At 43.4% G+C, this 22,317-nt stretch overlaps 1 protein-coding gene across 1 annotated transcript in view; it reads left to right on the forward strand.

Moving 5' to 3' along the window:
- The first annotated feature begins 17,966 nt into the window (after nucleotides 1-17,966).
- LOC311006101 (protein jagged-2-like) overlaps nucleotides 17,967-22,317 on the forward strand; it is a 65,518-nt gene continuing 61,167 nt past the window's right edge. Inside the window, exons 1-2 of the mRNA XM_083998773.1 lie at nucleotides 17,967-18,371; nucleotides 19,356-19,703. Coding sequence (XP_083854899.1) covers nucleotides 18,300-18,371; nucleotides 19,356-19,703 — 420 coding nt within the window. The 5' untranslated portion in view covers nucleotides 17,967-18,299. The remainder of the gene's footprint in view (nucleotides 18,372-19,355; nucleotides 19,704-22,317) is intronic.

Below are 22,317 nucleotides of genomic sequence, written 5' to 3' on the forward strand. Positions count from 1 at the left end.
AGCGGCTGCACCTGCTGCTGCAGCTCACACACACACACACACACACACACACACACACACACACACACACACACACACACACACACACACACACACAGACACACACACACACACACACACACACACACACACACACACACACACACACACACACACACACACACACACACACACACACACACACACACACACACACACACTGACCTCAAACACCTGCCACCTGCCCTGCATGGGCGTCTGTGTGTGTGTGTGTGTGTGGGTGTGTATAAGTGGGAGCTGTGGTGTCAAATCTGTGTGTTTGCGTCTTCAGGTGAAGGTATGTCTGAGTGTGTGTGTGTGTGCGTGCATGTGCGTGTGTGCGTGCGATTACCTGAGAAGTCGACTCAAGGATAAATATTTGTGTTTTTCTGTCTGTGACTCTGTTCTCTGGAAAAACCACAGTGAAACGCCGACGGTGCTGCAGAGACGCCGGCTTCATTCACACAGACTTTTAGGCTCCGAGTCAAAACTCAAACCACATCAGTGATGAACCATCGCGATAATTCACCTTCAAACCTCTTCCTCTGCTTCTCACCATCCATTTAAACTAACACACTGCAAAAACTCAAAATCTTACCAAGAACATTTGTCTTATTTCTAGTCAAAACAAATCTCATTCTACTTAAAATAAGACTCATCACATTAAAAAAGTAGCTTGTTTTTAGACACTTTTTACTTCTTTCAAGCTAATTTTCACTTAAAATAATCTAATAGTGGAGCAAGTTTTTCTTCCTTATTACAAGCACAAAAAACTTTCAGCTTTCACTGAAAATTATCTAAAAACAAGTAAATTTTTAGGTGTTGAGTCTTATTTTAAGTGGAAAGAGATTAGTTTTGACTAGAAATGAGACTTTTTGACACGAAATAAGACAAATATTCTTGGAAAGATTTTGAGTTTTTGCAGTGTTCCAGCTTTGTGCAACTTTAGCTGCGTTAATGTTTGTGCTGTTCCACACACACACTTATCATAGTTATTCAAGTTATGCATAAAGTTTATCGTAATCATTCATTCATCTAGTCTTGATTGCTCTTTTTTTTCTTTATCCCACTATACTCCTCTGTATTTTACACTATTTTATTCTATTTTATTGTTATGATATTCGTATGTATCAGCTTTTTGAACCAATTGCCCATGTTGGGATGGTGGGAAGTTGTATTGATCGATTGCTTGATTTACAGGTCACATAGACAGACATTAAAAACACAAAATGAGTACACAGAACTCCTCCCATCCGTCCATCCATCCATCCATCCATCCATCCATCCATCCATCCATCCATCCATCCATGAACCTGTGGACTAACCCACGATACGTAGGAAAAGTGACAAATCGTCTCGTTCGCTGCGTCATCATGAGGAAAGTTTGCACAGATGTTGCAGCAGCTACGTTACGTACACCGAGGAAATATGTGTGGTGTCTGAAGGAGGGAGGGAAATTCAAAGCGGGGGAGATTAGTCAGAGTAAAAATGCCTGTTCCGACAGTTCAGTCGTCAGGTGGAGATAAGAGGCCGGAGCCCACTCTCCACCTCCACACATACCGATGGAGTACTGTATGTGTGGAGGTGGAGAGTGGTGGAGCAGACTGAGGAGGAACCAGCTTCCTCCACTTGATCCCAGGTCTTAGTGTGTAAGCAGCTCTGTCATGTCACCTCCAGGCCAAGACTACTGATCACACAGGAGCTGCTTGACTCGCTGTTTTACTACGAGACAAAGACCTGAGCTTGAAAAACAACTCGTATTCCTGAAAGTGCATGTTTTTATGAACATTTTAGATCTAACGTGACTGGAAATCAGTCAGCGAAACAAAATTTTGTTCTATGCACACTGTGTATTTGAATGGCAATAAAGTACCTATTCATTCATTCATTCATTCATTCATTCATTCATTCATTCATTCAAATCAAACAAAAAGAGAATTGATTAGCTAGATTATACTTTATTTATCCCCGAGGGGAAATGAGTTTGTGACAGCAGCCTTAAAAGAAGAAAACAGCAGGACGTTGAATACTAAATAAATATATACAAAGCTATGCAAGAAATTATACAAAGAATAAAAATACACAATTATAACTTAAACAACATTTCTGTCATATTAAAGTAGAGCTCTTTACTCCCAATTTCCACCAACTCCGCAGCAAGTCTGTTTTTGCCGGATCATGCAGTGGTCACGCATCGTCAATTTGTGTAGAACGCCCCACACAGGAAGTCACACGCACAGAGCATCTAGTAAATTTCAACTGATAAACGTAAATCGTAAATCATCACTTTGTCAATATCAGTTTCTTCCATTTAATTGGCACAAACAAGTCATCACTCAGTCAGAGACCTGAAGCTAAACGCCTCGTCATGGGTGAAGAAATGATAATCATGGAGGTGGAAAACCGCAATATTTTATGAAACAACACATTCGTGCTACAAGAACGCAAACAGAAAGTAAAAAAAAACCACAGAGTAACGTTGAACAGCAAATCAGCCTTAGAAAGGCTTAGTTTAATCTCACTTAAAGAAGAAGTAAGCGGAATGTTTATGTTAATATAAGTCTTAAATAGTTGTATCTTCCGACAGCAATCACTTCTATAGAGTGTTTGGTCTGAAACACGGGTCTGTCAGTCACTCTGCTCTGCTGTAAGCCGAGGAGAAAACTTTCCTTGTATCCTACAACCTTTATCCAATGAGGAGAGAGAATGGCATAAAGGGGCGGTCCTCTCTGTGTGTGCAGCCAAGGGATGCGCCTGAATGTGGTGACGTAGGGACGAGGGCGGGGACTGATAACTCCATCTGCTGACAGGAAGTTAGACAAAACCACCGGATCACTTATACTTCTGCTTTAAATGTATTTATATTTATATATATACATCTTTTTTGTTTTGTGCCAAGAGTCAGTGAAACAAAATTTCATTCTATGCACACTGTGTATTTGAATGACAATAAAGTACCTATTCATTCATTCATTCATTCATTCATTCATTCATTCATTCATTCATTCATTCATTCATTCCTTCATTCATTCATTCATTCATTCATTCATTCATTCATTCATTCATTTATTCATTCATTCATTCATTCATTCAAATCAGACAAAAAGAGAATTGATTATTAGATTAAATTAGATTATGCTTTATTTATCCCCGAGGGGAAATTAGTTTGTGACAGCAGCCTTAAAAGAAGAAAAAGCAGGACATTTAGTACTAAATAAATATATACAAAGCTATGCAAGAAGTTATACAAAGAATAAAAATGCACAATTCTAACTTAAACAACATTTCCGTCATATTAAAGTAGAGCTCTTTACTCCCAATTTCCACCAACTCCGACTCCACTCAGTTCAGCTATGCAGCAAGTCTGTTTCTGCCGGATCATGCAGTGGTCACGCATCGTCAAATAGTGTAGAACGCCCCACACAGGAAGTCTCACGCACAGAGCATCTAGTAAATTTCAACTGATGAACTTCCGATCGTCAATCGTCACTTTGTCAATATCAGTTTCTTCCATTTAATTGGAACAAACAAGTCATCACTCAGTCAGAGACCTGAAGCTAAACGCCAAGTCATGGTTGAAGAAATGATAATCATGGAGGTGGAAAACCGCAATATTTTACAATCTGCTGACAGGAAGTTAGCCAAAACCACCGGATCGCTTACTTCTGCTTTAATACACGGCTGTTACCACGACAGTTTGTAGTTCTCTCTTGATCTCAGGTCTCCAGCTGCTCTGGACTCCGGAGACGAACCGGAGACGTGACGGATCCAGTGGACGAAGGTTTGATACGTCAGACGGAGCTAAACCGTACCGGAGTTGGTGGAAATTGGGGGTTATTCTGCATCACCTGGTTACAGCTTCTTCTCCGTCTTTGACACCTCACTGAACTGAAGAATTAGGACGACTGTTAATTTTGCAAAGTCATGCAAAACCGCTGATGCACGTTGCCTTCAGGGACAGTTTTTCATCAAACAGTCTCTGCATTTCCCTCTAAAACAACTCTGTCTGGTAACGTTGTGTTATTATCTCATAGCGTGGTGAATGTGCAGGTCACAACTTGTCCACCAGAGCGTTGTGGAGTTGTTGGATTGTGTATTTGATCAGTTTGATGAGGGAAACCAAGAAATCCCATCAGCCTCCGTAGCGTAGCTCTGAGCAGCTTGCGGCTCTGCTCCGCCGTTCTAAAAATATCTTGCACCGACAATTAAAGGTAACAAACCTACTGCTATGACTATAGGGATTATGGCACTGTGCCAATTTGCCAAAATGTGGAACTATCCTTTTAACAATGAAACATTTGAAGGGTTTGAGCAGTGACTCTGAAACATTTGGTCCTACGAAAGTCTGAACCATGGTTTAGTTTTAGACTGAGACCACCACTATTGATCGGACCAGATTCCAGGTTTTTGGTCTGGACCATCACACCTGTAAATTTGTTTGGGATCAAACGGAAAAGTCCAAAAGGTAACGAACCTACTGCTATGACTATAGGTATTATGGCAATGGGCCAGTTTTGTGTTTTTTGTAGTGAACTTTCTTTGCACACTTGGTTAAACTCTGATCAACATCTGGGTGAACATCAGGATTCACCTCCACCATCCTGTAGCAGTATTTATGCCCCTCCCCTCCCTGATGTGCACATCCTGCCGAGTCGACTGCACCTTGACTAATTCCTCTGTAGGAACGACGGCTCTGGAATGTGCTCCGACCTCATAAATCCAGGGCGCTCCTTCTTCCTGATGGGTCCATCCTGATCACGGTACCCCCACCTCCTCCTCCTCCATGTGGGCAGAGAGCGAAGAGAGCAACCTGTAGGTGTGTGTGTGACTCCTCCGACAGGAAACGTCTTGTCTCGTTTCTCATGCGTTCCTGCGTTGAGCAAGTCTCAGACTCAGATTCCGACTGGTGCACGGTTTTCCCACGTGTTTGTTTTCCCCGGGAGCACTGACAACATTCACGACTACTGGAGCTTTGCATCCAGACGCTGATGCACATCTGTGCTGATAGCTGACCTCACACAACCTGGGTGAACACACACATACACACACACCTGTCTGCTCCTACATACGACCCAGCTGTTCACCCCGCCCTGCGATGAGCAACACCGGTGTGTCGCGGATCGCTTTGGGGGGAATCGAGCGTCAGTCAGACGTTCGCATGGCTGCTGGGAACCGGGAGCACGGATGAGTAACTCTCTCCACTCCTTAAATAAAAAAGGAGCATCATCGCCATTATCACCAACTTTTATTTATTTGCCCCTGAGCCAAGCGGCGAGTGTGTGAATGTGTTAAGCTGGGAAGGTTTCCCGGTTAACGGATCAGATCGGAGCCACGTGAGATGTGTCTGTTTGAAGCTCCAGCCAAAAATAGACAGAGAAGACCTTGTTGTTGTTGTTGTTGTTGTTGATGTCATCATCAGATCATAGCAACTGCATTACATAGACATGAACAAAGACATGCATCGTTTTAGAAGCTGCAGGTTGAGACCCGTCAGAAATACATCAGATAGCCTATTAAGGTGAGACACTACAGGTAAATAGGGTAAAACATTTAAAATAACAGATCTCACCATGAAACTTCCCAAGTTTATCACTCACATTAAGACAAATATTTTTTGTATTACAAGTTTTGTCAAATATTATGTTTAAATATGTAAATGAGGCAATATCTGATGAAATATGCGCTAATTTGCATACATTTCCAGAACCGAAATCTGAACAATGGATAAAGCTTCTTTCAAAATTCTTGTTTTATTTTGTTGACATGTTAGAGTCAGAAGTTTTTACAGAGGAGGATTTTGGATATCTCTTTTTATCACTCTGTAAATGAGAAAATACTGTCACCAGCCCTAAAAAAAAAATCAAATTTCGCCATGTTTTTAGGAATAAAATGTTGTATAAATCAGGCTTTGAATGATATATCAACAATCCCCTCTGTAAAAACCTTCAGAATATAGAAAGGGATCAAAGTGGAAGGTTTGGTGTCTGTAAGTGCTGCTGAAGCTCAGAGTCTGAGGAAAAACTCACTTTGAGAAAACGGCCTTTAAAAACTTAAAAGAATTGTAAAATTCCATAGATTGTTAATGTAAATCGTACTTTTACGATTGCTTGCGGATACAATGGAAGTGACCATTTTTGGAGCCTACATCATTGTTCAGGAGAGAGAGCTTTACAATGACACCTGACATGACATGGGTCAGTTTGTCACAGTAGCTGTTAACTTTTGATGAATTTAGGAGAACAAAAGAGACAAAATGAAGTAAAATAACCACCTTAATGTGGATTTTCTACCATTTCTTTTGACTTTCTTTTGATTAGTGTCTCGCCTCAATAATGAAGAGGGATCCCACACTCTGGTGACCTGCAGACGTCATCTCTGTCCACCTGTAAACACACAGCCTACAGTACACTACATACCATAGCAGGCACGTACACATGTGTGAGCCGGTGTAAACAGGAAGCAGTCGGGTTGCAGAATTGATCTGAACAACAGCTGCAACAAAAAAACAAAAGATCAGAAACAGTTGTAATTGGTTATCATGAAGGAGATCCAATCAGAGAGCGGCTGTGAACACGTATACGTCATCGTTTCGACTTGTTTACGGGGTCGGCAGCGTCTCCACGTCTCAGTTTTCATAGCAGAACATAATCGTAGCTGTGTGGACGGAGCATTAGCCTCCAGGAATTAACCACCACCGCCACCACCACCACCACCACCACCCATTGAGCTACTGTAAACAAGAGTGAATGCAAGTTGCCGGGTTATACGAGGATTGGAAATCCAAGACAATCGGCCATTCTGTTGAAATGAAATGATCCTCCATGTGCAGCGTATTGTAGTGGAGGGACCACACAAGACAAGCCACAACAGGACTGTCTAAAGTTTACTCTTTTGTCAGATAAGAGCTGCTCTCAGTTGTGTTTGCATTCTTCAGGACGCCACTTGTAAACGTTTCTATGGCAGCTCTCAGCCCTCAGCCCTCAGCCTCGGCCTGTTTGTCTGCTGCTGCTGCTGCTGCTGCTGCTGCTGCTGCTGCTTCTCACCCAGCAGCGTTTGTGTACAGAAGCTGAGGCTGAAGGTGAAAACTGCCGTGTCGGATGGGTTTGTTCATCCGTCAAAACTCAGCTGCATTTTGGTTTTCAGCTGGAGCCATGCAGGACAGACAGTCCTGAACCACAGGTAGAGAAGGACAGGAAGATAAAAGATGGGGAGCAAAGGACGGGTAGAGGAAGAGAAAGGCGGGTAGAGAAGGACAGGTGGAGAGAGACAGTTACAGAAGGACAGGTAGAGAAAAACAGATAGAGAGAAACAGGCAGAGAAGGACAGCAAAAGATGGGTAGAAAAGGACAGGAAGATAGAGATGGGTAGAGAAGGACAGGTAGAGAAAGACAGATACAGAAGGACAGATAGAGAAGAACAGGTAGAGAAGGACAGGTAGAGAAAGACAGATACAGAAGGACAGGTAGAGAAGGACAGATAGAGAGAAAAAGGTAGAGAAAGACAGATACAGATGGACAGATAGAGAAAGACAGATAGAGAAGGACAGATAGAGAAGAACAGGTAGAGAAAGACAGATACAGAAGGACAGATATAGAAAGACAGATATAGAAGGACAGATAGAGAAGAACAGGTAGAGAAAGACAGATAGAGAAAGACAGATAGAGAAGAACAGGTAGAGAAGGACAGGTAGAGAAAGACAGATAGAGAAAGACAGATACAGAAGGACAGATAGAGAAAGACAGATACAGAAGGACAGGTAGAGAAAGACAGATAGAGAAGAACAGGTAGAGAAGGACAGGTAGAGAAAGACAGATATAGAAAGACAGATACAGAAGGACAGGTAGAGAAAGACAGATAGAGAAGGACAGATACATAAAGACAGATACAGAAGGACAGATAGAGAAAGACAGATACAGAAGGACAGGTAGAGAAAGACAGATAGAGAAGAACAGGTAGAGAAGGACAGGTAGAGAAAGACAGATAGAGAAGAACAGGTAGAGAAAGACAGATAGAGAAGAACAGGTAGAGAAGGACAGGTAGAGAAAGACAGATAGAGAAGAACAGGTAGAGAAGGACAGGTAGAGAAAGACAGATAGAGAAAGACAGATACAGAAGGACAGATAGAGAAAGACAGATACAGAAGGACAGGTAGAGAAAGACATATAGAGAAGAACAGGTAGAGAAGGACAGGTAGAGAAAGACAGATAGAGAAAGACAGATACAGAAGGACAGGTAGAGAAGGACAGGTAGAGAAAGACAGATAGAGAAAGACAGATACAGAAGGACAGATAGAGAAAGACAGATACAGAAGGACAGGTAGAGAAAGACAGATAGAGAAGAACAGGTAGAGAAGGACAGGTAGAGAAAGACAGATAGAGAAAGACAGATACAGAAGGACAGGTAGAGAAAGACAGATAGAGAAGGACAGGTAGAGAAAGACAGATAGAGAAAGAGAGGTAGAGAAAGAGAGGTAGAGAAAGACAGACACAGAAGGACAGATGTGACAGAGGTCAGAGGAGTGAGGTTTCAGAAGCACAGATCTGAGCAACAGTAACAGAGTAATGAGTCGTGAGTCGTCATTTCAGAGTTTGCTCAGCTCTTGTGACCTCAGCAGAAAAACATGAGAAACATTGTGTCATTATTAATCACTCAACATCTATTTCACATGATCAGTCCACGTTTAAAATGTTTGTTTTTTTCTACGTTTTTTCCCACATTGAAAATAATCTTGATTTAGTACAGAACATGAACAAAAAATAATAATCCTCGTTTTAACAAGAAACTGAGCAAAACTGGCAGGTTTATTGAAAAATCAATAAACACAGTATATTCAGTGAGGAGTGTGGTATTCACACCATTAAACTTTTATGGTTTGGTTATTGTTGGGTCACAGAGTGCGATAGGTTCACGTCCTGACGGGGAAGTCCAACAGTTTCTTGGAAATTGTCAAATTGGCTGAAAGGTAAACACACTGTCCGTCAAACATAAAATGTGGTATTGGTCAAATGTTTTAAAAAGTAAACACGTTCATCTCAAGCTCCAGATCAAGTTTGACGTCTTTGTTTAAAAACGTTTAAAAATATCAAACCCACAGTTTTTAAGTGAACATTAAAGGGATAGTTCAACATTTTGGCAAATTGGCCCCTTGCCATAATCCCTATAGTCATAGCAGTAGGTTCGTTACCTTTAATTGTCGGTGCAAGGTGTTTTTAGAACGGCGGAGCAGAGCTGTGAGCTGCTCAGAGCTACGCTACGGAGGCTAATGGGATTTCTTGGTTTCCCTCATCAAATTCATCAAATACACAATCCAACAACTCCACAACGCTCTGGTGGACAAGTTGTGACCTGCACATTCACCACGCTATGAGATAATAACACAACGTTACCAGACAGAGTTGTTTTAGAGCGAAATTCATGCAAAACCGCTGATGCGCGTTGCCTTCAGGGACAGTTTTTCATCAAGCAGTCTCTGTATTTCCCTCTAAAACAACTCTGTCTGCTAACGTTGTGTTATTATCTCATAGCGTGGTGAATGTGCAGGTCACAACTTGTCCACGACAGCGTTTTGGAGTTGTTGGATTGTGTATTTGATGAGTTTGATGAGGGAAACCAAGAAATTCCATGAGCCTCTGTAGCGTAGCTCTGAGCAGCTCGCCACTCTGCGTAACAAACCTACTGCTATGACTATAGCGATTATGATGGCAATGGGCCAATTTGCCAAAATGTTGAACTATCCCTTTAACCTTAAGCCTTTTAAGGCATTGCAAGTTTATGTTTTAGAAACCATTAACGATAAAAATACATTTGCTGTTGATAATTAGTAATGTACTAATGTAACATTAAAAGCACATCGTTGCAGAGTGAAGTCATCAGATGTGCAACATGGCCGACGACTCCGCTGCAGGCAGCCACACGCTGGGCTGCAGAGCTGACTCAGCACTTTCGAGAGGATGAAGAGTAAAATATTTCACGTCCACTCACATCATAAAATACACAGTCATCATCATCATCATCATCATCATCGGAGGAGGAACAATTACTTTAATCACCAGGTGTGATTAATGTGCAGGAATTCAGTTATCATGAAGGGATCTGTGGAGAGACACACCTGAGCGTGTAGGAGAGGGTGACATATGGACATGAAGAGACAAGAAACTGTGCATGTTCATGTTTAATATAATTACAAATGATTTCACAAAAAAAAAAGAATTTAAATGGGAAAGAAGCTAGTGTGTTCAGCTATAGTGGCTGCAGTGTAACGTCCCATGATGCAGTGCAGCGTTATATCACATCAGATCAGTGTGTGTGTAGACTTGAGCCGGGCGCTTGTTTAGTCTTTGTTCCGCATTAGAGGCCCCAGCAATGTGAGATGGGACTTTATCTGTTGAATTGCTTAATCCTTCAAACATCCATCCCCCTGAATGGGAAAGCAGGTTTTCTTTTTTCTTTTCTCTTTTCTTTCTTTTTTTTTTAGTTGTACTCTTCCATTTCCAAACCAAGAGTCAACACGCACAGGTTTACACTTGGTGTGATAAGACGGTTGGTACTGAGACTCTGAAGGAGCTTCCACACTGACGTGGTTTGGTCCCGACTTTTGGGCTTTTCCATTTGATCCCAAACAAATTTTACAGGTGTGATGGTCCAGACCAAAAACCTGGAATCTGGTCCAACCAATAGTGGTGGTCTCAGTCTAAAAACTAAACCATGGTTCAGACTTCCGTAGCTTTAAAGGGATAGTTGAACGTTTTGGTAAATTGGCCCATTGCCTTAAAGGGACAACGAGGAGTTTTGGAAAAGCGAAGCGTTTTCACACTACATTTATTATGAGCCTCCGCGCGCACCGTAAAATTCTTTGACCGGCGCAAGACGGATTCATGTTTTCATTCATCAAGAATTAAAGTCAGAGGTTCAAAGACGATCACATACCGTCGTAGTTCCGACCATAAACGGAGATTCGGCGGCGTTATTCTCATGACTCGCCGGGCAGCGTCCGCGAAACCGAAAGTAAGGAAACGCTGGTCGGCTCGCCCAGCATTTCCACCACCACTAATAATAACAAAATAACGATAGAGACAAAAAGATATATTTATCGAAAATGGGCTCACTTCTGCTTTAAAGCAGAAGTGAGTGATCCGGTCGTTTTCGCTAATGCTGCGTTCCAGGCAGGCTTTTGAAATCGTAAATTACAGCTTCAAGTCACAACTTACGACTTTGTAGCGTTCCAGGCAACCCACTCGTGTTTCTCCGACCTGTTTTACCGGTGAAAGTCACTATAACGGCCACTCGTAACTTCCGACCGGTGAACTTGTACCAGATCGAACTGGTACCACTTCACGGTCGGAAAAATACGAGTTTCCTTGAACGCACCATAACAGTCCTCGTCGCTACGTCACCACATTCACGGCGTTCCTTGGCTGCACACACAGCCCTGCATGCCGTTCTCTCTCCTCATTGGATAAAAACTGTAGGATACGATAAATGTTTTCTCTTCGGCTCAGAGCAGAGCAGAGGGACTGAGAGACCCGTGTTTCAGTCCAAACACTCTATGTAAGTGATTGCTGTCGGAAGATATAACTATTTAAGACTTATATTAACACAAATATATCACTCACTTCTGCTTTAATGTGAGACTTTTTTATTGTCGCAGAATTTTTCGTTCTGCCGATGGAGAAACTCCTCATTGTCCCTTTAATCCCTATAGTCATAGCAGTAGGTTCGTTACCTTTATTTGTCAGTGCAAGCTATTTTTAGAACGGTGGAGCAGAGCCGTGAGCTGCTCAGAGCTACACTACGGAGGCTCATGGGATTTCTTGGTTTCCCTCATCATCAAACTCATCAAAGGAGTTTCATGCAAGTGTTGATTTAAGAAGTGACAGGTAACTTATTATCTAATCTAAACAGAGCGCACGAGCCAATCAAAACCTGCTGCGGCTCCTGTGCTATAGGCTACAGTCATTCTTAAAGTGTCTCCAACTCCAAGAACGAAGCAGGAAGATAAACATAAAGTTCTGCAAATGAAGTGAATAGCGTCGTTCTGTTGGTGAATTGCACAGCGACGCGCTCCCAGTGTAATTTACTGTTTACCTTTTGTTGTGCAAAGGCTTTTACATTGAAGAAGGTACAAGATGGGGGTGTAGCTGGAGGTTTAGATTGAGAGACTGCTGCTGCATGGAAAGGTATTTGCAGGTGAGTGACGATCATAACGGTTTATCCTGAGGGGAAACATAAATGTCTGAGATCAGTTTCATCCAATAGTTGAAAAAAAAAAACCCACAAACATGAATCTTAGAGTCAGTCAGAAATGAGAAGGATTCATCCTCAGGGGACTATGAATGTCTGCATCAAATATTTTTGTGCAACTGCCCACTATCAATCTTCTTGTCGAAGGAAGACGGGTTCCTCCATGTTCCTTCACAGCTTCCTCTGAGTGGAGAGTTGCCTTTAAAGGGATAGTTCACCCAAAATTCAAATTTCACTCATTATCTTCTCACCCTCATGTCGACTAAGAGCTGTGAGAATTTTCAGAGTCCTCTGTGCCTTCTCTGAGTTACGGGGGGGTCCGTGCAGCAGTATTTGTCCATATAATGGTTGTCAATGGATACCAACTTTCTTCTTCGTCCAAAAAGACACACCAAAAAACATCCAAATACCTCCATGCTGCTCATCTGTAATGTCCCTCTTGTATTGAAGCCCCGACATGAGAAATTGTTCCGCCGGTCGCGCGATTTGCACTGACACAGGAAGAGCAGTGAACCAAGACATTGGGAGCTTCTGCTACAAACAAGCTTAAAATATAGACTTATTTAATTTTTTTCGGAACAATTTCTCATGTTGGGGCTTCAATACAAGAGGGACATTACAGATGAGCAGTATGGAGGTATTTGGATGTTTTTTGGTGTGTCTTTTTGGACGAAGAAACTCAGAGAAGGAACGGAGGACCCTGAAAATTCTCACAGCTCTTAGTTTGACATGAGTGTGAGTAGATAATGAGAGAAATTTGAATTTTGGGTGAACTATCCCTTTAAAGAACCGTAAAACCTCCAAGAAAAAATGCCGTCGACGTGTTACTTCCAGCCTGCAGAGACGATGGATGTCCTGTTGCTTTCATACTTTGACACAGCAGCGTTTCATTTGTGTGATCGCTGTCTCAGATGCGGCGTCCAATCAGACAGCTGCTTGGCCTCGTGCACGTCGTCCCGCGGCCGCTCGGGCTCGTGCAGACACTGGATCAGTTCATCAGCTCTGCAGCGCAGCCTGATGGGGCCGCGGCTGCAGGACGGGGGCCGACAGGTGGCCTCTGACACCCGGCGGCAGATGTTTCCTCCCAGGGAAGCAGGTGCAGACACACACACACACACACACACACATTTTGTCATTTGCACATAGTTGTGTGCATATGACTCACTCACATGCCTCCACACAGACACAAACGTCTTGTGTTGGTCTCTTTACGACGGCTCTTATCTGCTGTGTGATAAGGAAGCATGTGAAACGCGGCTCAGAGATAAACCAGGGAAGTAATGAGGTTAATTAGCTGCAGGGAGGTTACGGGAGTTAACGGACACTTCACTGTGTAGCTGTTCGACCTGTGTGTGTTTGTTACTGTGTGATCTTGAGGTACTTTTCCTGTTATCTAATGGTCTTCTGTCTTTTTGGACTTTTTATGTTAATTTGTTGTATTGTTTTGGGGACTACGGATGTAATTTAGCACATGTGCTATTTACTGTGGGTACTCTAGCATTCACTGTCCATTAATATGCATTGTCCCAACCAAATAAATAAATAAAGTAAAGTAAATGATAATCTCCATTGTGTAATTCTATCCTATAAATCTGACACTAGTTGGACGTATTTACGGCACCAAGCAGCTGCAGCGACTTCTTCAAAACACAGGCCGACTGTGCCGTCTCACGTTTAATATCTAAGAGGAGATGAGCTCATAAAATCAGCGCAACACAATCACTCTTTCTTTCTTTTTCATTTGTTTGGTCGGCGTGTGCCAACTGACACATCTGTGCTGAGTGATCAGGCCGTGTCGGTGTTTGAAGACAAAGTTGCAGATGACAGAAAGTTGGCTCGTCCCCGCCGCGCTGAGCTGAGCTGCCGTCACTCTGTGTGGTGTTCCTCAAAAAACTCAGGTTCCCATGTTCCACAAGAGAGACGACGACGACGCACGTCAGGCGACAACGTAAGGGTTTGCAGGTCCTTTGACAGTTTGATACTTTAAATTCCAATAAATTCCACTGACATGACTTCAAACAGCCATCGTCCTCCTTGAAAGTCTAAGAGACCAAATGTTTCAGAGTCACTGCTCAAGCCTTTTAAATGTTTCATTGTTAAAAGGATAGTTCAACATTTTGGCAAATTGGCCCATTGCCATAATCCCTATAGTCATAGCAGTAGGTTCGTTACCTTTAATTGTCAGTGCAAGCTATTTTTAGAACGGCGGAGCAGAGCCGTGAGCTGCTCAGAGCTACGCTACGGAGGCTCATGGGATTTCTTGGTTTCAAACTCATCAAATACACAATCCAACAACTCCAAAACGCTCTGGTGGACAAGTTGTGACCTGCACATTACACGAGGGAAACCAAGAAATTCCATAAGCCTCGTAAGCTGGTTTGGTTTTTTTAAAACTTCCCTTTAATCCTTTTAAACTTTTTAGATTTTAGCATCGTAATTTATTTATTGTCTCTTTTTTATTTATTATGCATATTGTGGAGCGTCCACCCAACTCAAGCTTTTCACAATGTATGTACTTGTACATATGTGTGACAATAAACTTCTTGAATCTTAGCGTAGCTCTGAGCAGCTTGCGGCTCTGCTCCGCTGTTCTAAAAATAGCTTGCACCGACAATTAAAGGTAACGAACCTACTGCTATAAGACTACAGCGATTCTGGCAATGGGCCAATTTGCCAAAAATGTTGAACTATCCCTTTAAATTCCACTGACATCTCTTCAAACAGCCATCGTCCCCCTTAAAAGTCTTAAGAGACTAAATGTTTCAGAGTCACTGCTCAAGCCCTTTAAATGTTTCATTGTTAAAAGGATAGTTCAACATTTTGGCAAATTGGCCCGTTGCCATAATCCCTATAGTCATAGCAGGAGGTTCGTTACCTTTAATGTTTCATTGCTAAAGTTTTTATTAGACGGACTGCTCCTTTACCTTTAAGGCAAGCTGAAGCACAGTTTGGGCCCACACGTCGTTACATTTCACCACACATCATAACAATGACAACCTTCTCTTCTCTTTCTTTCTTCACGGCTGCTGAGGGGCTTTGGCCTCGTTACCTCGCCGATATTATACGAGCAATGATTCCTCAGGAAAAAATGACCGACTTGTTGTTTGGGATTGGGACACTGGAATGAAACTTTTAGGAGTGTATTACCACATTACCCCCAAAGTGTGTAAATCAAAGCAAGGCTCCAGGCCTCTGGGCACACACAACTGCCTTATTGTGCTGAGCAGTTTTTTGCACTCGATGTCCGACGCCGTTTCCAAATTCCTGTCAGTTGCAGAGAGAGAAGCTGCCATCGTCTGTCTGAGTTTCCCAACGTGTTTTCCAGCTGAAACCGGCGAAATAAAATAGATCAGGCCCCGTCGCTCTGAGTTGAATCTTTGAAGAAGACTCACGGAGAGCAGATGATTGGCTTGGTGTCGGCTTGTCTTCTAAACTCTGTACATCTCGTGCAGACCATAATAACTCTGACCTTTATCTTCTGATACCAACGGTTTGAAGCATCTCATCAGAGCGTCTTGCAGACTTTGATCCAAAGGAAGTGGGTTGTCGCCGGCGGCCGTTTACCTGAAGCTACAGGTACAGTACCTGCACAAATCCATCCTCCACCTCCACTGCTGGATTTGGTCTTTATTCTCTCCGTGATGTGTTCACTGACAGCTGTAGGAAGATGCCAACAGAACAGAAACCTTATTCAACCTGAGCCTTGATTTTAGGATGTTACCGTTGTTGCGTAACAATGTTGTAAAAGTGCGTTTCTTCAAGTCTCTTTCTTTTACTCGTTGGTTTAATAACTCAAGAATCTACTTTGAGTCATCAGACTTCATGTAGATCGTCCAAGTCCTTCCTCACCGTCTAACCCCTTGGTCGCATTGCACGCGGAAGTGCGCGCGCCTGCTCGGGCGCTTGGGTGGTCACACTGGGAGCTACTTCTCCTCCTCTCTCTGCGCCCGTCAGACATCGACTGCAGTCGCCCACACTCGTATTCACTCGGTTTTCCACACACACGTTATTTTAAACATGTATGTGTGTGTGTGTGTCTCATGTGTAGACGCAACTGACAAATATTTAGGCTATAAACGGACAAGCAACAACTTAATTAATTATCATTTTATTTATTTTATTTTGAAAATTGACCGGATTCTCTCGTCTTTTCTGTGCCCGACTTCCTGTCTGGTACGATCTGGTCTATCCAGCTTGACAGGCGGCGCTCTCGGCGCTTGTGGCTCGCGTGAAAAATAGAACTGAACCGATCTGAAGCGCTGCAGGCGCGCGCACTGCGTTCCAGAGCGCGAGATGTGCGACCAGGCAGACCGGTTAACATGTGCGTCGATCTGAAACTGCCTCCGCTCCAGGGCGCTGCGCTTCGGTTCCGCGTCCAGTGCGACCAGGCTGTTAGAGAACTGAATGTCTCAGCTTTTCTTACAAATCTATTTCTCTGTTGTCCATCTACTTGATGATCTACAGCTTCTTCAGTTGGTTAATGGTTTTGTAGGTCGTTGTGGAGATGATGAGGCCACATAAAAGTTTGCAGATTTACATGTAATCATCATCTGTTTGAGTAACTTGGGTCATTCGATAGGTTAGAGAGTAGATTTATCAAGATGTTAAAGTAGGAAGAGAAATGTTGCAGAATCAAAACAGATTACTCACAGAAAGTTAGGGATATTGGGCTTTGGGATGAAATTTCAGAATACACCTAAAATGCATTTTAATCTTTACTGGTGAACTTAATTTGACCTTCTCTGAGCTTTTGAATGCACATGTCCAACTGTTTCATGTTTCAGTCCTTATTACATAACATGCTGTTCTCTAACAAGGCGACGAACCGAACCACAAAAACATCACAACAAGTGTCTGATCCACTAAATGTTCTGGTTCAGTCACAGTTTGTATTGAAACAGTTTCCTTCTGATATCATGACACCAAGACCACACCTGGATAACGATTCATCAAGTCAGTCAGATGATGGGATGTTGTCAGAGGGAAGTGTCCGTTCCATACTTCTATTTAAATGCCCTTCTTTCATAATATAATATCACTTTAGCATCAACTTTTTATATTTTACATAAATTTCACCCCAAAGCCAAATATTCCTAACTGTTTGTGAGTAGTTTGTGTGTTGGAGCTCTGTGCTCATGTTCTCCTCTCTGTGCTGTCCCGGTCAGTAGAGGGCGCTGACAGCCATGTTTCCTCTGCCTGCAGCAGCTCACAGCTTCTCTACTCAACTCATGTAACTGTGTAACTCACCTCACTCTTACATGTTGTGACTTATTTATCCATCTGTGGCTCTGACTCGGACTTTACAACATCAGCTCTTAGTTTTGCCTTTTCATAAAAAGCTCTATATGAAACTTCTGACTAAAACATAAGCTATTCTGACTTTAATTCACGATGAAACTTTATTTAAAAGTGGATAAATGTGTGTTTTTCTATAAAATAAAATGCTACTTGATGGTTTTAGTGTAGTAAAAAAAAAAAGAAAGAAATACCAGTACAGTACAAGCTCCTCTGTTCCAGCAAACTTCCATAATAAATCCATCAGCCGGCCTCCTCCCGCCTCTCTCTCTGATTGGCTCTCTCCTGCGCAGCGTTCCGCCCAGCGCGCTCCTCTGATTGGTCCGCGCAGCTGTCGGTCCTCGCGGAGCGGCTCGGAGCAGCAGAGACGCGCCGCTGCTCTCCCTCTCTGCCGTTTAGTGCGTCGAGCGGCGGAGGGAAGTGGAGTGTGCGCGTCTTGTTGTGCGTCCGTGGACCAAACAGCAGCAGCAGCAGCAGCAGCAGCGGAGCGGTGCGCTTCTTTTTTTTCCTTTTTTTTTTCTTTACCCTCCTCCAGAGCTGCAGGCATCCCAGCGAGCAGCAGAACAGACAGAACAGACAGTCCGCCAGCCAGCCAGCCACGCCGTGCATGTCACCGCGGACCCCGGGAGGAGGAGGAGGATACTGTGTTTTCTCTTCTTCTTTTTCTTGTTCATCAGTGTTTTGAGGGACTGAGACAGACAGGTCGGGTCTTTTCCTCATGGTAACCACCACCGAGCGGCGGAGACATGTGGACTAATCTGGGGAAAGTGCAGCGCTTCTCACTAGTGTGTCTCCTCCTGACGCTGCTGCGGGCTGAGGTGAGAAGAACTTTATGTGGAGATGGGGATGTGATGTTTCTGATCCATAGACTGGGTCTTTTCTTTTCTTTTCTTTCTTTCTTTCTTTCTTTTTTTTCTTTTTTTGGAGCGGGTTGAATTCCAGCCTTAATTGAATCTCCTGCTTCGGTTCTTGAATCATGTGATCTCGGATTTACTGAATGTGCGCTTCCTCAGGGAGATTAAATAAATTTGTAGTTCACAGGCGAATCTAAATAGTACATCATGAGACGAAGGTACATGTTGAGATAAGACTTAAAAAAAAAAAAAAAGAAGCTTCTTTTATAGTGTAGAAGTTGAGTTGTTTCTTCACCACAGAGTGCCAGTGGTTCAGGGCGACAGACAGTCTGTGTGCGTCTTTTACGCAGCGTCTTTACAGTAAAGTGCTCGGGGTTTTGTTACATAAAATGAAATAAAAAGAGAAGTAGTAAAGGAGAAGTTGCACCTGTTTGGAAAACAGAAGCAAAAATGTTTAGCTAAGGGTGTTTTCAGAAAACTGAACTCACATTTAAGGTGGATTTGTCTTCTCTATAGTGCAGCCTCTCTGATATGCAGACGGAGCTGAATTGGAGCACTGGGTCGCTCCGAAGTTCAACTGTGCCAAAATGTGTAGTGTGTGTGTGCGTGCGTGCTTTGCGTGTGTGTGTGTGTGGCTGCACAGCGACTATAGACTCCGGTTCAGGGAGCTCCTCCACTCGCTCCATCATATTTTACAGTTCCCTCTCTGTGAAATATTCAGTCTGACCCTGCAGCTTCCTATAGGTTTAGGTTTATTTATTACGCACACATGTATTCGATGGTGCAAGGAGGGAACGAAGCCATAGAAAACACATTTCTATGGCTAACAAATAAACATAGAGGGGGGAAAAGGAGATAAAGTGCAGACATAATCAACGTTATAAGAGCAAAATGAGTGTCTCCAGCCTCTCACACTCCCTCCTCCTCCTCCTATCTCCCCCCACTCAGGTGTGTCAGTCCACGGGTTACTTCGAGCTGCAGCTGGTGTCTGTGGACAACCCCGCGGGGCAGCTGCTGAACGGAGACTGCTGCGACGCGGAGCGCAGCGCGGCGGAGGGCCACTGCGGCGCGGACGAGTGCGACACGTACTTCAGAGTGTGTTTAAAGGAATACCAAACGGAGGTGACGACCAGCGGACCGTGCAACTACGGCTCGGAAACTACTAAGGTTATCGGTGGGAATACTTTTCAGTTCAAGGGCGGCCAGCAGAAAACCACCGGACAGAACCAGAACCAGAACCGGAACCACCACCACGACGCAGGGAAGATCATCATCCCCTTCCAGTTCGCCTGGCCGGTAAGTGGAGCATTGTGTGTTTGCAGGGCCGGCCCTAGGATTTTGGTGGCCCCCTAAACCAGATTTTTGTTTGTGGCCCTGCACTCTAAGCGCAAACACCAAATCACTGGTTAAAACTGAATACAGACGTGTTTATTCCCTCTGAGGTTTGAGGCCATTTTCTCGACTTTTACATATTTTCTTACATTTATCTTTTAAGATACTTGCAGATGTAACAATCAGGGCTGTTGCTAGGAATTCTGGGGCCCCTGAAAGAATACTAAAGTGGGCCCCTGACTTTTCCACTTTTTTTCTTAGACTACATAGTATTATCATTTTTTATTTAGCCCACTTTGTTTTGATGCAAATGCAGCATTACTATGAGTATTAGTCAGGGTCTTATGCAGAATAATTCAGTCATATAGTACAAAGATTAGACTACTGGGGTTTTTTGTGGGCCCTACTGGGCGCTGGTTCCCTAGAATCATCATCACCTTTCTCCCCTATACAACGACCCTGGTAACAATACTCAAGTGTTTTATGTCTAAATATTAGAACCTCCGCTGTAAGCACACTGATGCCAATTTGTCCTAGAACACTGGATAAAGAAATAATTTAGTCCAAATTCTAGAAATGTGAGGTCTGCTTTTTGAAAAATGTCAAATCCCTTGTGAAAACACACCTTCAGTCATGAGAATGAACTGTTTTTGGTAATCTATAAGTGTAGAAAACAAGTCTAAAATGACATTTTGTAAGATTGTTTTTTGAGCACAAATGTTGTCATTCTGCCGTTCTATTTTCACCAAATGTCTCAAATGTGAGATAAAAGAAGCTGAATATTGACTTCACATTACATATAAAGCTCATAGCTGCACGTTCCAGACCTCAGGATGTTTAAATGAACCCCGGTACCTTTCTGATCATGTGGCCCCCCACCTAACGGCTGTGGCCCTAAACAACCACATAGAGGGTTTATGCCAGGGGCCGGCCCTGAGTGTGTGTCTGTGTCTGTGTGTGTGTGTTTGGGCTGTGAGAGAGTTCGTTCATCATCGGTTGTGTGTTTCACGTCACTTTCCTCCACATGAGGGAGTCTGGACGGTTTGCTGGTGAGTCACGCTGCTGCTGCTGCTGCTGCTGCTGCTGCTGCTGCTGCTGCTGCTGCTGCTGCTGCTGCTGCTGCTGTCCTCCCCTCAGCAGCGCGGCGCGTAATCTGGCACATTTGGCACATTTTTTTCTCTGCTGTTACTGCGTTGCATTCTGGGTTCTCTGCGTGCCGCTCATTCTTCCTCCCTCTCCTTTTTCTTCTGCGTCTCTCCATCATCATCATCATGCAACATCTTCTCTGCCCAACAAAGGCAAAGTGCAGTATCTGTAAAAAATGCCAAACTGAGAAAAACAGCTTTTTGTGTTTTTCATTGTCGGATTTAAGCCTCAAATTATGAATAAATACCAAGTCTATAATTGATTAGATAAAGGTGGAGTGAATTAAATGTACTTTGTAGTTTGGCTTTCTGACCAATTTTGACCGTTTTATGGCAGATACTGCACTTTTGCCTTGGTATTAGCTACAGATACGACACTTTGTCTTGGTTTTACTCCAGTGGAATCATAATGGAGTAAATTATAGAAGTAGGGAGTACAGTTACTGTTTGCAGATATGGCCCTTTGCCTTGGTTTCACAGTGCTTTTTTGGATGGACAGCAAAATAAAAAGCCCAATAACTCTGGAAATTTTTAGCAGAACCAATATCAAATTCTACCAGATTGAAGAGAATATGCCACACTTTTGATTGGTCAAAAAATGAAAAAATGCAGATACTGCACTTTGCCTTTGTAGGGCAGATGTCTGGAGCGAATATGGTGTTTTTTTCTGACCAGGCTAAAAGAGTTGTGAGTGTGCGCATGACGCACAGCAGCGGCGGCGCAGCAGTTGTGTCTGGGGTTTGATGAGTTACCAAACAAGCTGCTGTTTGTGTGGCTTCAGTTACAGGCAGTGGGAGAGAGGGAGGAGGAGGAGGAGGGGGGAGCGGTGCTAGTGTTTGAAGGGCTGGGAGTGGGGAGTGGGGGGGCAACTAAGGATTTCCATGCAAGTGTTGATTAAGAAGTGGCAGGTAACTTATTATCTAATCTAAACAGAGCGGCGAGAGCCAATCACAACCCGCTGCGGCTCCTTATTTGGAGAGGCAGCGTGGGAAACAGGAACAGAGCTGGCAATCAGAGCTTCACCAAACCTGCTGCTGCTGCTGCTGCTGCTTCACTGTTAGAGAGCAGCCGCACCGCAGGGGCCAACGTCACAGGTTTGATTCCCACATCAGCTGAGGGAGGAGAGGGAGGGAGGGAGAGAGGGAGCTGTCAGGACAAGACCGGAGCTCTCAGTCGCTCTGAGTCAAAGTGTGCACGGTGGTCACAACCACCACACTCCTGTCAGTCAAGAGAAAAGACATAATTGATCACTAATTGATCAATTATTTATGTATCAATGAGGATTTCTGGTTATTTTTAGTTGTAAAAGTCACGTTACCGCGACACAAGTGAGATTTTAACCCTTTTTATAGCTGGAAAAACAACTTGTTTTAAGAAGTTTCCTCCATTTAAGAGTTGTTTTGTGCAGCAATCAGAGATAATACGTCAGAAGT

This window comes from Trachurus trachurus (genome assembly GCF_905171665.1).
Source record: "Trachurus trachurus genome assembly, chromosome: 22".
NCBI lineage: Eukaryota > Metazoa > Chordata > Actinopteri > Carangiformes > Carangidae > Trachurus > Trachurus trachurus.